At 43.6% G+C, this 17,414-nt stretch overlaps 1 protein-coding gene across 2 annotated transcripts; it reads right to left on the reverse strand.

Moving 5' to 3' along the window:
* Positions 1–229: 229 nt before the first annotated feature.
* On the reverse strand, positions 230–16,676 carry OtopLa (Otopetrin-like a). Of its 2 annotated transcripts, XM_066733720.1 has the most exons (10): positions 16,233–16,676; positions 15,702–15,937; positions 15,469–15,611; positions 7,550–7,880; positions 7,069–7,177; positions 6,836–6,996; positions 6,589–6,745; positions 5,988–6,496; positions 5,572–5,893; positions 230–5,471 (listed from the first exon to the last, which is right to left on the reverse strand). In XM_066733720.1, the coding sequence occupies exons 1-10, from the start codon at positions 16,363–16,365 to the stop codon at positions 4,777–4,779; spliced, it is 2,796 nt and encodes a 931-aa protein (XP_066589817.1). In that variant the 5' UTR covers positions 16,366–16,676; the 3' UTR covers positions 230–4,776. The 2 variants fall into 2 exon arrangements, with proteins under 2 accessions (XP_066589817.1, XP_066589826.1); XM_066733729.1 differs by lacking the exons at positions 15,469–15,611; positions 15,702–15,937; positions 16,233–16,676 and adding an exon at positions 11,588–12,811.
* Positions 16,677–17,414: the final 738 nt, after the last annotated feature.

Raw genomic sequence — 17,414 nt, forward strand, 5'->3', positions numbered from 1 at the left:
CACATAAATAAAATATTACTATTTACATATACATACTGAGTATTTAATTCACTTTCATCTATTGCGAAATTTTACTCGGCAAACGTATATGTGTATATATATATATATATGAATTATATTGTGTTCGTCCGAAAGATTTCAGCTAGATCTGCAAAATACGATTAACTATTAACCAAAACTGATAATTATACTTTTGGAAGGATAAAAAAGGAAGAAACGCTAGTGAGCTTTACATCTAGATAACTTTTATTAACCAATATAATCGTATATCGTTACAAATGACGCGACAACGGCGTGCCGCCCAACGGATTACAATGAAACGGCGTGTTAACGTTATACAATCAAATGGAAATCGATGAATCGGTGAATGCACGATATTCCTATCGTCACTACTCGACCATTAAAGAACTTACACGACAACAACACGTATTTTTACTTGTAGATTCTTTGCTTGCTATTGATCGTTTCCCGTTAATCTTAAATTTTCTCTTTTTATTTTTATCCCATATAATCTAGTGTCTCTGGTTGGATCTGTGACTATATCACTTGTGCGCGTGCGCGTGTGTTTGTGTATGTATGCATGTACGTGTACAAACCTTAATTATGTTCGAAGACATCAAAAACTCACTACATAATTCTAAATAACGATGCGTCGCGAATTTGCTTCCGATCGACGTTTCATATACGGCAAAATTTCGTTATCACTTGATCCATTTATCGCTTGGCTTAGCTCAATTGCCTCTAATATCTATGCAATTAATATACGCATATATTGTATAATTTTTTATAATATGACTCGATGGATTTGGACTAAAAGAGAAATCTCGACTGGACGAATCATGTCCTGCGATTCCTCAACACCCGGTCGACCTGGCCCTCGGTCGCAAACAAAAGTTAAGAAGGTTCCTCAATAGTTAATAAATGCAAATTTCTAACGAGATATAATTAAACGCGTTATTAATTCGTTTACGATACGGTCACGTACAATCTATATATATATATATATATATATATATATATATATATATCGTGACTCGTCTACCACCGATGAATACTGTGACAATATACTATTCGCGAGTTTTATATTCTATAATTATTGAAATTTTATTTTTAGCGAGAATTCGTGTATATTTACATTAGTTACTACGAGAAACAAATACAACTGTTGTGCTTAATTCTTATATCGATGGAGTACACGTTTCACCATTTTCTCCCTCTCCCTCTCTCGACCTTTTGTTTTTCGGTTTATCTAACTACCTTGCTTTCCTCATTTTTAAACCTTTATACTTCTTTACACAGATATAATATATACACGATGTAAACTGTACTGTAGTCAATAGCTTGACCATGTACAGGTACTTTATAAAATTACAATTAAGACAGAGTCTGATAAGATTTGACGCGAATTACATACCAATTCTATGTTATTTAATTTTTTAGTCGAACTATAGTAACATTATTGCTTCAGCGATAAAAGTATATAAGAGAGAAAGAATAGAGAGTGCTTGACATTTTTCCACACACCTTTTAACGTTCTTCTCTCTTCTAATTTGAAACGCCGAAGCAACGTTAAAAGCTCGACGAAAAAAGAAATAATTAAAAAATTGAATGCGATGGAAAGAAATGTTATCAGACATTTTTGATTTTGTAATTTTCTGCAAGGTATCTATATACATATACTTGAAGTATTCGCTACAATATTGTTGACACCGTGTACATAGGTATTTACGCAATTTGCAACGAGGCCAGGTCAAACGTGCCTTTCCGTGCACCGTTTCGAGTCTCGATTTCGGGAAGATCGAACCGCCCAGCTTTATCGCAAATCCGCGACTCACTCATGGTTAGGCTTACGGCTACTATCGAGATACTGGTGTGTAGGTACATATACAGAATCATTGTATCCTCCTCGCCCACGCGCAAAGTATACAAAGACGTTGTTGCCGAATAAAAATCTCTCTCGCGCGCTCACTTCCGGTCTTCTCTCTAATTGTCCCCCTGCAGCAGATTTTCTCCACCCTCGTCCTACCACGACCCAGCGAAACATTTCTCACAACGATATGGTGCTCTACCGAATCGACAGACGCCTCTTTGGTTCTCGAGGACTTTTAATGCGCGCTGCTTAGTCGTCAATTATATACTCGATATATAGTTATCGCGTTCCGTCCCTATCGTGGATCGTCGAAGCTTCTTACGGCGCTAAAACGACGCTTCTTTCGCTGTGTTCTACCCCCCTTCGATCACACACACAACCCCCAATACTATACTCGTTTGCACACTTTAGTCCCGACGAATTGCAAGAAAAAGTCACACGCGATAAATCATACGCGCAGCTTTTGAAACGAAAAGTGTACCGGATATGTACGTGGTATAAGTATAATATATTATATATATATATATATATATATAGTAATATATCAACAATTTGTGCATTTTCAAGACGTCTTAAGGCTAAAAACAGGTAAAAAATACACGAAGATTTGCGGTAAAGTATAAGCGATACATAATTAACGCTGCACGTTACAAGCTTATTGTTACACGTCAGATACGTGCCAAGGGCTCGAAAATGTACGATAATAAGAAAAGTTAGAAGAAGAAGAAGAAGAGAGAAAACGATAAAAAGAGTGTCGGGTCACGTATCTCCTCGCAAGAGCGCACCGTTCCAACTAATTTTACTGAATATATATCTTTATTTACATATCGCACGTAGCACTCGCACGAAATCAACTCAAGTCTCCGTAATTGTATTATTATTTATATCTATATATATTTATATCGTGTTATGTCAATAGTGTCGTCCCGAGTTATAATTATGTATAATTAATCTGTTAAGACGATCGATGATCTATCTGATTAGCCGTTATGATTTGGCGAGAGAAATAGAGAGGAGGGTGTAAGAGAGGGAGGGTTATTGTTACAAGATTGGTTATCCTGTGGTAGTAAACAAAATATTATGCAAATTCCTGAAAGTCGTGTATAGGGTGTTTTCTTCGACTGTGTGCGTTGATTACTATATACGATTAGGAGTTTCGTGGAAAAAACAAAGAAAGGAAAATGGATGGGCGAACGAGGAATGGTTCACACACGTAGGTTGCGACAGTATTCGCGAGTTATCTCTGTACTATTTGGTGAACGGCTTTCTTTTTCAACGATCTACATACGATATACATATAGCGAAGTATATGCGAAAGGTCGATCTTCGTAGGCTTAAAAACTATCCAATAATGATAATAATTATTCTTCGTGAGAGATGAGTTTTTCTTTTCTATAAGCATTGTAACGCCTACTAGTCCACTGGTCATTTATTTATTTTTTTTGCTCATTTTCTTGAAATACTTTTCGAGATTCCTCGCGTGACTGCTCCATCTCTGACCAACGTTTCAGTCACTCGCAAGTCGATCGATGCTATAGTCCATCAAATATTTTGTGGTTCCTCCCCTCTATACAAAATCATGCCTTCCAAGCATATTTCAGCCGAGGTCGAAAGTTCAAATGGCGCTTCGCCGAGGCCCCCCGATGGATCCTCGGGGTCGCTCGGCTGATCGCGCGAGTCCGCAAGAAAAATATCGAACGATTATCGTGAAACATATATATATATATATATATATATATATATATATATATAGCGTGACAAAAACTGCCCCGTTCCTGCATCGAGTTCTTCGTTTTGTTCTCGCTCCGATTGGTCCAGTATATAGTGACGGAATCTACCGCGTCCTTGCAGTGCGAAGAATTGTCCTTCGTGTATCCTTGTTTCAATGCCAATAATGATGAGATTAACGCTCCAGGTCTGCTCTCCGATCACTGGTCTTACGAACATTTTCTCTCGTTATCCGCGGATGAAATGACAAAAACTCAAGTGGCTGCGTCGCGGGACCTCGCGCGTCCCGCGATGAGAAAAGAAGGAAACTTTTAAACGAGTAAAAACGATCGTGCGCGAAGATCGAATGATAGCCCGAAAAATACACTTCTCGATTCTTCAATGCTTAATGGACCGTTGGCGAGGAGAAAGTGCGGTGAATCGATTTTCTTATTTAGCTAGGATCGTTCTCGATGCACGATTGTGGGTCGAAGATACATACATATATGTATATAAAAGTAGAAAATTTGGTGGCAGTATAGAGGTGTCTTGCAAGATGAGGAAGAACGCGGTGAAAGATGGCGCGTCCTGGCGGAGCAGTGTAAGTTCATCATGTATTTTCGTGTTCGGTGTGTTTGCGCGTTGTTTCTCCAGCGAGCCGGTCTGCCGCTGTCGAAAAACCATCTAAATCTCTCACGTGTCATCACGATTATATCCACCTCCTTGGCCGTACTTGTCGTATCCTACCGATCGAATCAGCCACTCCTGGCCAATAAACGAGGGAAATAATAACGCGAAGAGAAAACTCGTGGCACGAGTAAAGCATGGATCGGTTCGCATTCGGCACGGTTCTGTTTTTTTGTTCTTTCTTTTTCTTTTTTTTTTTTTTTTTTCTTTTTTTGTGCCTCGTTCATTCCTTAGGTTGTGGAAATGTGCAAGAATTGCAGAGAGTCGATCTTGAGCGATCTCGACGTTAAATCGCACTCCCTCCCCCCTCGCTCTGGTAGATGGTACGTTTGATTAGCTGGATAGAATTTCTGCTCTTCAAGGTCGACTTGCGGTAATTTTCTCCCCCTGGCCAGGAGGGCCTCTGCGCGGGATCCATAGGGCAAGCCTCTCGCGTCTCAAAACACTAGACTGCAGGGAGTCTCGTCGATTCTGCATTCGTGAGACGATATATCTGCGGTTGCTGCCGCCGTTTACTCGAGGCGAGCTTTGTAGCTGGTCTTCCATATCTCGGCGAGCGTGACGGCGCTGTGGAACCTATGGAAGATGCAGAGGGGCAGAGTGACCCTCTGCACGAGTGCCCAAGCCAGGAACCCGTAGAAATCGATCTGGACCGGATTGGCTACGACCTTCTGGGTCTCGAAGGTGTAGATTACCCACATGGTGACGTTGCAGATCAGCAGGAAGGTGACGACCTGACGACCTGGTTTGCTGCGATCGTGCTCCGGCAAATGGACCCTCCTGCGCGACACGTCGGCGATGAAGAGCATCTGGAGAACGACCTGAGCCACCGACAACAATCCGGTGACCATCACCAGGAGATTGGGCTCGTGGGTGAAAGCTGCCAGTGAGCCGGCGATAACACTGAAGACCGCGTAGATGAAGAGACCGAATGCGGAGACGCGTAGGAGGATGTCGTTGAGGTCGCTCTGCTCCTCGGCCTTGAACTTGAGGCTCTGCACCCGTATGAAACCGACTATAATGGCGACTATCGAGAGAGCCATCAGCACGCAATGGGAGACGTCCGCCAAATAAATGGCCAGCAAGCCAAGCTCCGCATGATGGATCAGCACGAAGAAGAGGATCAAGCAGATGAGGGATCCGACGAGCAGGAGAAGACCGAAGAAGAGACCCTTGCTGGCTCCGACGCAATCGACCCTTCCGTGACCTTGAAAATAAAATGATGGGAGACCCAATATTAATCGCTGGATTGACGCGCGTTCTTGCTAGGATCTATGAAAAAGAGAGAAAGGAGAACCTACAAGTACCTGCGTGTGCCAAGGCCACTGCCCTACGGGACAGCATGGCCTCCAATCGACGCTCAAGGTCAGCCTCGGCTTGATGGGGCCAACGGGGATGACGACCAATGTGCTTCCACATCACGTAGATCACTGCAGCACCGATCAAACTGTACTCGATTATGAAGGGAAACAGATAAGGTGCTGCGTCCTGCACTATCGTTCCCATAATGTTCACCCTGCCACAAGAGTTCATTCCATCGTCCGTCAAGGCAGCCGCGTAAATCCCCTGACTCTGACCCCATGAGCTGGTACCGTTTGTGAAATTGCTCGTGGCAAAGGTCTGTGGAGCCTGGTGGTAAACGAATTAAATTTAATTTCATTGGTTCGATCAATTTTAAAAATACTTAAAAAAAGAAAATTGTTCAGCCTGTCGTGATCGTTACCAGAGCAGCGTGGCTTTTGCTGTTAGTTTGGGACGAATCGAAAAAGTCCATGAGGTAAGAGAAGGTTGTCGATGCATGGCTGATGGTTGGAGATGCTGTAGGAGTGGTAGTGCTGGTAGTGGTCGTTGTAGTGGTACTAGGAGTTATTGGTCTCATGGTGGTCGTAGTGGTGGTGGTTGGTGCCAAAGTGCTGAGAATAGTGGAGAACGTTGATGACACTGTGCTGGTGAGATTTGGCAATGCGGCTCTTGTAGTTGGAGGAATGGTTGATGTGGTGGTGGTGGTAGTGGTCCAGGCTGCTGTAGTTGTTCTGGGTGTTGTTACGGCTCTTGCTACTGCTCGGGCAGTGGTTCTCATCACTCGGTTCACCGAGGATGGCGTGGTGAACCTGGAGCCTATGGAGGATTTCAAAGTTGGCATCAGTGGTGCGTCGCGCAATTGAGCCATGTCACGTGGTTTAGTACCCAGAATCATTCCTGCGTTTCGCAAGGAATGCTGCTTGATGCTCTCTACGAATTAAAAAAGGTCAGGGTGTTAGTGGGAATCAGCTATGAATACTATACGTTAATCTTCTAAGGTGTAATAAAAAATGTAGACTTACCTAGGATCCCAGCTTCTTCGATTCCGATTCTCTGATGGTACTGCGTGATTTCCTTTAGACTTTCGAGGACCAGGGTCCGGATCCAAACGCAGAGATTCGTGGCTACCACGTGCATCAAACCAAAACGAGCGATAACTTTGAAGCGATGAATGTTTAGCTGTGGAGGAGAAGCATAGAAAATAACGTTGATTGATCGACGTATCGGGGTATTCCGTATTTTGTATATACATAAAATTTGGTAACTTACGCGAGAGTTCATGAATATGAAGTACATCTGCATGAAGGTGAAAATCATCTGGAGAACAGGATTGACCCCTTGCAGAATTTGGTAACAAGGGGATGTAGGGGGAATCTCGAAGAAAGCACCAAATTCCAAGCCATTGTATACCATAGTGCCAAGCCCGAAAGCTAGAAAATTCCAAATACATTGGAATGAATGGTATATGAAAAAGACTAATTTACACAAGGTTGGATAATTACCAATAGCTCCAATTCTCAGGAAGAAACTTCCATGGCTATGGTCGTTTTGCGACGTTTTTCGTTTTCGCATGACTCGTGTAGCGACTCCAGCCTCGACATCCGCAGCATCCTGATGATAAAAAATGGTATCGTTGAGGGAGCGAGTAATTAAAAATATCACACACACACACACACACAGAAAGAAGGAAAATAAGAGGAGGAAGGTTTTCCGGTTTGTGCGATGACAGTGACTGTTCATTGCCAAGCATTCCGAGAGTTAATCCACGCTAGCACGTGTAGGGGATATTGGTTAACCCAATTATGTCAGGAGCTTATTCGTTCAACATTAGTTTCCGAGCTGGAATTCCATCCCCCCTCCCCTATAATTCCCCTTTCAAGAAAAGAAAACTAAACGATAGTCACATGCCTGCGTAGCCGCGGATTAGAAGATTTTCGTCGAAAGTTTAAAAAGCACGAAGATGAGGAAGAATTGGAAGCTCACTTGAAATTCCTTTTTGCTCTTCGGTGTCTTTTGCTCCTTATCCTTTTTGTCCTTCTTCTTACTCTTGTCCTTTTGCTCCTTCGCAGGTTTCGGAGGCTTCGGTGGCGGGGGCGGAGTATCCGCACCCCTGGAACAACACGCGCTCTCCTGAAGGAGGAAGCAGAAGACGTACAGGAGGAACAGGATGCTGGTACCGTAGAGGTACGTGAAGAAGCCCTCGTAGTAATAGAGCGGCAATTTATGAGTGACCACCTCGCTGATTACATACGCGATGCATATTACCACCAGCAGCTTCGCGTAGATGAAGCTCATAATAATAAAGAGGGATGTCCTGCAAGAAAACACATAGATATCATCGTTTCCGCCAAATTACTGCAGAATTCAACTGGAAACAACATTTTCCCCGAACAAAATAATTCTTTCTTGAAGAAATCTACGAGCAAATGCACAAGTTTTCTTCATACTCCTATATATACATATATCTTACCCCTTATCGATCAACTTTTCATTAAGCTGTGCTCCAGCACGATTTTCATTGTCGATAAACGGCATTATTTCCGGCTCCATAACGGGCGATGTATCGAATCAAACGATCAGACACTGTCTCGAGTGGATCGATATCTATAAAAGAGTGCAGACCGCGCGCGATCATCGGCCCGTGTTTAGTTCCTGTTTTCTCACGGGTGCTTTCTTTTTGCTCTTAATGGGTTTATTTACTTGTCGAATAACTAGGGCAGATATTTTTCTCGCTATTAACGGCCGTATAGGAGTTTCCCCGTGAAGCGAACGTGGCTCCAGAATAATCGATCGGTTATTAATATAATATATATATATATATATATATATAAGTAGACGAGCTTCTGCGAGAATGAGATTCCGAGTGGTGGATCGAGTTGAACGCGCATTCGTCCCGTGATTGCAGCCCGCGTATCTCGTGTGCTCTAGAAGGGCTTAACCTGCAGGCTTTGTCAGCGTTGCTGGATGTGGTCGGGGTGCGGTATAGACTTTATTGTGTTCGGCACGAGCACGTACACTCCTGCCAAACATTTTTCTCCACGAAGCTATACGCTCGATATATACTACGCGAGAAACCCGATAAATCGCGTCGTCTTCTCGTCGACTCTCAATGAAAACTTTTCCTTTATCGAGTTTCGCACTTCGACCTACCGAGTTTATCACCCTCCCTACCTCCTTCCTTCCCGAAAACGATAAATCTCATACGAGGCTGCACGGGGGATGAGGCGATAATCTTTCTGCTGCTCGAGCCTGTTTATTTATCATGCCTTAAATTAATAATAATTAGATTATAATTTCTCATATATAATCCATTGTGCTCGATAGCTTTCGTGGCCGTACACTTTGCGTATCACGATAACCGCTGATCGACGTGGTAAAATTCTTAATATCGCAAAAATCCGGAAAATTCACCGCCAAACTCAACATGTTGAAAGCTTGTATTCTTTACACTTTAAACATTTTTAAACGCGTCGAGTCGACCTAATTTCAACGCCATCCTTGAAAGAAAGCGAGAATCCTTCTAGCGAACTGTATTTATTTTTTCATTTTTAATTAACAACAATCGGATTTTAATCTGTGATATATTTGACAATTTGCGTGTACGCGCAAGTTTTGCATATCACATGCACGATGACTGCTGACACGGTAAAACTCTGAACGTCGCGAGAATGGAGAAAATTCTGAAAACTGGATCTCCTCGAGGCTTGATTTTTTCCATATCCCAAACTTTCCGAAGCGCCCGGGTCGACCTGATTTCAGCGTCGCTCGTTTAATGAATATTTAATAATGACAAAACGTGTGGAGACTTGTGGATTTGCATTGACAAGGAAATTATTAATGGGTTTTAATTGTGTGGAAGGTTGCACGCGTGGAGAAATGGAAGCTGCCGAAGGTTGAGTTTCAAAAATAACGCGAGGATGAAGGATGGAGTTTGGGGTTGCGCGTCTTCGGGGTTGATCCATTATTGAAGGGGTTCGGACGAAAGCGTGTCTCGAGTAGAAACGAGTGTCGCGCGCGCGCGGAGGAAAGTCGGTGAAATAAATAGGACATCGGATGTACGTTGAAACGGCGAGGAGGCAAAAAGTTCTTTAGAGATTTATTCCCGCGAATAAAAAAGAGAGCGTCAGAGTCAGCCTTTTTCCACTCGCGAGCGTGGAAAGCGCTGCAAGTGGAAATAGTAGTGCATAGCACAGACTCCGAGCGGTCCAGGCCCGTTGGTCGATATTTCGAAGTACCTACTTTCAGCTCCTGCCTGCCTCGGTATCTCCGCCCTCTCGCTCGACTCTCAACCTCGTCTAGCGATTCTCTAACGCGCGACATTTGCCAGCGATAAAAACTCCCCATATATTCCTCTGTTGATCGATGATTATTGACCCCATTAATTCCACCACGATCCAATGTTAATGAAACGATCTTTTATCCCCCACCAGAAAAAAATTTCTTATTTATGAAAATCGTTGGACAATTTTATAATAAAATTTTAACATCAGAATTTATTATATAGTTTTCTTGCAGCGAACGCTCCGTTATTTGCAAAACTACGTGATCAGCGTTGATTCTCGTTTCTGCCTCTCGTCCGAATTTCACTCGTGCAGCCGATGAAAACGATCAAAACACAGAACGTGGGTGGCTGCACAATAATTGCCGAAACACCGTTCAACCTATATTTAGAATTCGACGAAGCGATATTTATTTACGGAACGCGCCGTGTTCTGGATAGAACAGCGGCTAGACTACTGGCCGAGCTCGTAGGTTCGAGGACGCTTCAACGTAATGGAGGAGACTGTGTGTGTGTAATTCGAGAAGGTATTTCTCTGCCACGCACTCCAGATATCTACAACGGATCGCTACCTACTTGACTCCCATTGGTCCGATCGACAGAACCTAGTGATATATATCATTAATTACGTAAATCGCTTCACGCGATTTCTTTTGCACTCTGTTTCTCCAGTCAACGCAACACGGAAATTAGTAAAATTCAATAAATTTGATAAAAAGTTGGAATCTTTTTATTTTTCGTCGATTGACACCCCGATAAATAAAGGGAAATATTAAAAAATTTACATGTACAGAGAGTTCATTTTATTTTTTCTTTCGTCTCTTCCGGTTTGCTTGATCGGTCGCGTTTTTCATACCAGGATTCATCTTACTAACCGTACAAGAGGGATCATAACTCTGGCTAAGAACGATATGTAGGAGCATAAAAAATAGATATGTACACTGTCAGTGGAGAAAGATTTAAAGAGATTCGAAGAAGAATCTTGGGATTGTCAGTTTTTAGCTCGCGTAGCAAACTTATGTCGCTCGCAAAGGGTCAGTCTTTCTTCGGATCTCCGTGATATTCGTGCCAAGAATAAACTGGAAGCTCGCTTCAATGGAAATTGTTGAACGCGAGTCTCGAGGTGGGTTTCCGCCCATGTAGGGAATCTAAATGTCAGTCGACATTAATTCGTGTGTGTAGCTTTAGATACAAAATAAAAATACTCTTCTACTATATCGTGCCAAGTTATTTTACCTCGATGAAAAGTCATCGAAAAACCTGCTTTACGCTCGCTCCAGCAAATTTCCCTCTTCCCGCGTTGGACGAATCCATGCAACCGTTTAAAACGCGCCGTTCCATTTTCGGCCACTGGAAACAACGCCTGTGGCCATTGCGCTGTTTCTCCTTACGCAAATAAACCGTATGTTAAACCTACGCGCGTAAACCTGCAGCACGTACAGTAATCTCGTGGAAAGAGTGTGGGCAAAAAAGTCTGGTTATTGACAGGCGGAAAAAAGCTAGCGTGCGATATAAATAATTACAACGGAATGTGACGATGCGATAATAAAATTTGCTGTAGCGATAAATCTTTGGGAAATTTGGCAAGGGAAAAAATGACGCCAGAGGATGGTATAAAAATCGTTCTCGAGGAGACACATTGATACGATTGAGGCGTTTCAGAGAGGGTGATGGGTGATCGGGGATTCTTTGTTAGGAGAGAGAGAGAGAGAGAGAGAAAAGCCTTTTTTTTCTGGGCTTACTTTTTAGCCGGGGTCGAGCGAACATTCTTCAGCTCCATCTCTTTATTCGCGGCGTTGTTCTTCTCGGCGTTATCCTGCGCGTTCGGTGGCGAATTCTGAGGATTGAGGGGCCTGGTGACCGGAAGCGTAGCCGTATTGTCACCAGCGGCAGCCGCCTCCACCTCGACCGTGGCGACTTTGCAGTCGTTACCGCCCACCATCTCCTTCTCTCACAGCTTCCGCACTGAATACCGAGGAAAGGATCGTTGGAAGTGACGCGAATAGCCGAGAACCCCCGAGCGGGAGCTGGATGCGCTCAAGACGCCATTTTGGTGAACGCCTTTAATCCAGCTAAACTGGGCTCGCCCAGATTCCTCGGGGGGTAATCGGCCCTACGTCTCAACCAGCATCAACAGCACTACCACCACTACCACAAGCACCACTCGCACCCCCCTTTGCCCTCGAACTCCAAGTGGAGAACAACCGATACGACTTTCAGCGATCGGCCAATGGAGGCTCGAAAGCGCGAGGCTATAGAAAATTTTTAGCGGAAATTTGCCGAAAGTCGGGTCAGATTCTCCATTCGATCTGGACCGGACACGCCTGCGCGTGGAAAAATTTCGCGAGCCAGCGCGCTCGAGGGTCCGTGTCTCTTCGTCGAGAGGAGTTTTCTCGGACAAGGGTGGGTGCCTGGGGATGGGTTAGCCTCTGATGCCGCGCACTCGCTCGGCTTGACGGATCCAACCTGAGATAGAGATGGGGAGAGAGAGAGAGAGAGCGATTGAGACTTTCCGTGTCCGTGGACTGACCGATCACACGCACTAGGTGCCCTCGAAAAAAAAAAATACTCCCTCCGGCCGAGAGGCGGAGGGTGCGAAAGAGCGTTCTGGGCGAGGACCGTTCACGTCTAGGATCGACCAGGTACGCTTAAGCCAGAAGTCGAACTCGCACTTCGGGCAGCTGCAACGAACTACTCTGGTAGGGAGAGATGGCGGATGGGGGAGTGAGCGTGAGCGTGACAGAGTCAGGGGCTAAACGAGTGAGTGAGTTTGGTCGACGACGAGGGTGGGAGTGACAGAGCGAGAGAGAGAGAGAGAGAGAGAGGGGCAGGGATTGTGTTAGTGTTGCGAGAAGGGTTATGGAGCGATAAAGAGGAAGAGAGATGGAGAGAAAAGAGAGTGAGAAAGTGAAAGAGAGGAACTCTCTACGCCGGCGAAGCACGCTCGGTTGGGGGTAGAATCACGATCGTCGCCCCCAGCATCCCGGAGACTGAGGCTGGCCGGGAGGACTCTTCCCGGGCAACGTCAGCTTCTTGCACAAGCGCACTGGCTTTCAATCTCCAACCTCCATACACACTCTCCCAACCAAGCTGTACGTATTATGGACCAGCGCTACGGGGAGGAGTGTCTCTCTCGCGCGCGTGCTCGCTCGCTCTAAAACTCATCTGGAGAATCTATCCATCTCTCTCTCTCTCTTTCCTTCTCTGCAACATCTTTCGATCCTCCACTTTTTCTATCCACCTTCACGCTTTATGAATTTACGAGCCGTCTAATCCACCAACTATACACTTCGAACTACCCTCGCTCCCATCCCATGACTCTGGCAACAATCGAATTTTTCCATCGGAAAAACCTGCCCCAAAAGATCCGCCGCCCCGCCTTCCTTCCTACTACTCTCTCTTCTTTCGGTTGAATTTCTACGAAGAGATACTAAAAAATTTTCACGGAACATTGTTTATTTAATTAAAAATTTTTACATTCTTTCCATTCTTAATATCGATTCATATGGGTTTGCTTCAGCGATTTAATCGCGAGATACGTAGATATACGACCTTTGACCCAGAATTTCCATTCTTCAGCTTGGAGTGATTTTTGAGGGAACGATGAATGGAGGATTTTTTCTACGACGATAAGACCTGGTTTGATACGATTCGGGAAGGATTGGTTGGTTGAAAAGCTGGTTGCTTTTCGTTAGAGTGGTGATTCTAAGCATGTCACGGGAATCCGGATTTGTGTTCGGGGGATCCTGTGGGAAGATTCTATTCGTAGAGTGGGGAGCGGGTTGGGGTTGAAACGGGGGAGGGGGTGGCGATGGTGAAGGAGGGACGAAATGCTCCGTGGTTCTGCGACCCACTGACCCGCTCGATAACGCTGCCACGCCAGTGAGGTCACTGACCTTTCCCATGCACAAAACTCTTGACTTGCATTGGGATTCCTTTCCTTCCAGGCTTACTCCAAATCGACACCGAACTTTGCCCCCACTAAACTAACAGGAATCGTCTCGTCAACTTCCAGACACCTTCCGTTTCGTCCCCGCATTCCTGCCTCTTGCCCCTCCGCCCTTATAAATCCGTGTTTCGCTGTGTGCGTAATTGATTTTTACGATATCTGCCAGTCGAGGTCAGTGATCTCCAATATATATTTGATCCGCCAACCATCCACGAAAAGTTGGCAGTGGAAAACTATCTACTTCTCCAACGATCCTGTACATATTCCTCTCCCAACCTCTAGAATGCACTATCGTTTCTCGAAACTTAATTTTCTACCATTATTCTACCCCACCCCATCCCTCCCACATAGATAGAAGAAAATACAGAGACGCAAGTTCATCCTGTGTTTACCACAATTGTCACCTTTCTTCTCCTTCTCGAAACTGCATGGATTCAAGGCTACCGATAAGTCTTGCAAGCAACGTTACAATTTTCTTATATACAGTGCGTTACCAATATTTTTCTGCAGGTAGAAATATCGCGCGTTTCAAGAATTGCGACAGACCAGTTTCACGCACAGAGAGTATTGATTTCAAGTCTCGCTGGCGGTGCTGCCACGATTCCGCGTCTCCAGAACTAAACCATGATCAGGTGCTTCCACGGGATAGATAATAAATGATTGATTATTAGACCTCAATCGATTGATAATTAATATTGTTTAATTTGCAGTTTGTTTTTTGTTATTAAAATTTTCTGTTTCATTAGGAATTTAATTCTTTGAAATATCCTGATTTAAGAAAATCGCGATAATTTATATTAAACAATGTGACACGTACAGTTTATAGTGGACTATAGTCAGTAAACTGTTTTCTTTAAGCTGGACTTTCTTGGATTGGTTCTTTAAGGTTTATTGCGATAGAAAGAATTGCTTCAACGGGCTTATCGGCTTGAATTACGCGCAACGCAGCTTGGCCTGTGCTTCAAGATGGCGTTCGTCTTTAATACCGGCTGCTCGCGGAATCCCAAAAATAAGATTGTCTAAACAATTACACCTGCGAAGCATCTGGTTCCGCCAGCCAGCCATGAAACGAGTTATTACCGGAAGGATGATGAAGACGTTCTATCAACAATGATGAGGATCGATCGATGGGTCACTTTCTACCGAGGAAGACTTTTCAAACATGACATATAGCAATTCAATTCATTTGCCGAGGTGCACGAGTAGGCATGGAGTATTCAGCACTGTCAGTCCCAATAGAATTTATGCAGATACGTGAGGTGAAAGTAGAATGATGATGCATCATGAGCTATGGGCGTCGAGACAAAAACAGACTTTACATCACCTTAAATTGAACCATATTGGCAACTCCAAAACAATTAACATCTCCATTAAACTCTTATTTTATCGTTGAGTTTTCCATGCTTGCAAAACTTTAACTATCATTATTATATACAATTAATACTTTTTACGTTCTGAAATATTCCCAAGTACAACGATTAACGATGGTAAAACTTTGCCATAATGGCAAAATAATCTAATATAGGAAAAGACATGCAGATAATATTATCAGAGGATAGACAAAAAGTATATGAGATCAATTTAAAGGGACGAGGTAGGAGATTGAGGAATTTGTGAAAGATTGTGTAGTAGGGGAAAAAGTTGTGATTGGGATGACCTGAGGAATGTACTCACTTTGCATTCTTTGGCAGCATGCCAGAAGTGGGTCCGGAGTGCGTTGGGGTGAGGCAGAGGGGTGGGTTGTTCGCGTTCTGTGGTACCAAGGGTTGTCTGGCGTGAGCCGGTGACGTGTGAGAGCCGTAACCATCAGAGTTTAGCTGTAAGAGAGTTCGCTAATGAAGAAAGCATGAATAGATCGGTGCAAAAAGAATGGTATTCGGTGTTACGTCTTTAATCATGAAATTTACCTTGACAACCGTCCCTATGAGGGAGTCCGGGGGCATCTCTGGTGGATCCGGGATTACTCCTGGATTTGTGTGAGCAGGATAATCGTTGTGGAGATTCGCCTCTTTCACGGGAGTTCCACCATCGAGGCGTTCCATGTCCAAACTGTCGGTTGGCGTCGGTTGCGAGAGCAAACGCTCTTTCATCTCATGCAGATATGGACAACGTTGCATCTCTTCAGGGTTACTCCTTTGACGATCTGAAAACAGCCACTGAGTTAGGTTTCGATTCCAATATATAATAGTACAGCAACTCTTTTCTCCCATACACGACGCACATTCCAACTATCTTGGGACCAAACAAACTTATCTAATATCGATCTAAAATTGTAGTCTTCAGGATGAGTGCAAGGCGCGATACGGTTCTTTTGTTAGTGTACGTTGTTTATTTACACGTAGAACAGCGGAATATGCTACTACACACACATACACACACATAATAGAACAGAGCCTTTTGTTAGTATTTAGAAAAGAGTGCAGAAAAGTAACAATCACCGACTGCATGGTGCAAACGTTGCTTCTTGGGACACGCAGAGAAGTAACGGTAAGTCTCCCGCGCTGATGGATGTTTTTCCGTCCAATTTATGTTCATCGAACAACTGGACTTGCTGGCTACGACCGAACCCATCTTTGCCAGTAGCTTCAACTATATCAAGGTCATCAATCGTCATTTCCTGCACTTATTCTTTTCACTAATTTCACGATAATGATGCCATATTATTTGCATATGTCGTTGAAATCTTTCGATTGTCAAAGGAGTTGATTTCAGATTGAGAGAGAGAGAGAGAGAGAGAGAGAGAAATCTCAGATGAGTGTAGGGTATTTATGTGGTTTATGACAGGTGCGAGTTGCTGCTCAAAGTCTGAAAGGCGATTCGGATCGGTACTGCGCGTCTAGAGATTAAAAGCATAGCGCGTTTACTCGTTGGCTGCTCTCTCCCCATAGCGGCAAAAGCCAAACATGGCGACGCCACGATAGACGCGTGATTGCCAACAGCGTCACGTGTTCAGCAGGAAGATCCTATACGCTTGTACGGAAACGTACACTACGTTGACCTTGAATCACCCGAATAGCTCATGTCAGTGCAGTTAACCCTATACTAGTTTTAAACATCAATATTTTTTCATTGCACTAGTTTGCACAAGATTTTTACTGCATCGTACCGTTGATAAGAAGAAGTATAGGTCGAATCGCTGGTTTTCCAAATAAATGAGAAAAACTAATTTTTTATTTTTATTAATTTTGCAGAGCTGATATAAAAGCTTCGTTTGAATTATATTTTATATACGAAATTGGTTAATTGATTTGTCGAGGAATTGAGTGAAATATTTCTTTACGATTCAATATAAATGAAATTTTTATGATGTCTTGTGTAAAATAAAAAAATCAAAGTGGAAAAGAGCTGACTAAGAATAATTTTTTGTCGATTTCTTTTAGATCCAGTGGCCTAATTGGGGTCTCTTTAACGGTAGATAGAATACGGTACACGTATACGAACTAGGCGTATGTTAGTACAATGAAAAAAAAAATATCGATTTTCCAAAATGTTGGAGCTAACTTCGGAGATATAAATAACCGATGTGTGCCTTTTTAATACATACTACACGTTTACTAATTTTTATACAGTTGAGAAAAAAGTCCTCGGCTTTCTACAGGGGCATCCGGTTTAAGAATACT

This window comes from Prorops nasuta, unplaced genomic scaffold, assembly GCF_024137725.1.
Source record: "Prorops nasuta isolate Cenicafe-Biocafe unplaced genomic scaffold, Cenicafe_Pnas_1.2 PNAS00002, whole genome shotgun sequence".
Taxonomy (NCBI): Eukaryota; Metazoa; Arthropoda; class Insecta; order Hymenoptera; family Bethylidae; genus Prorops; species Prorops nasuta.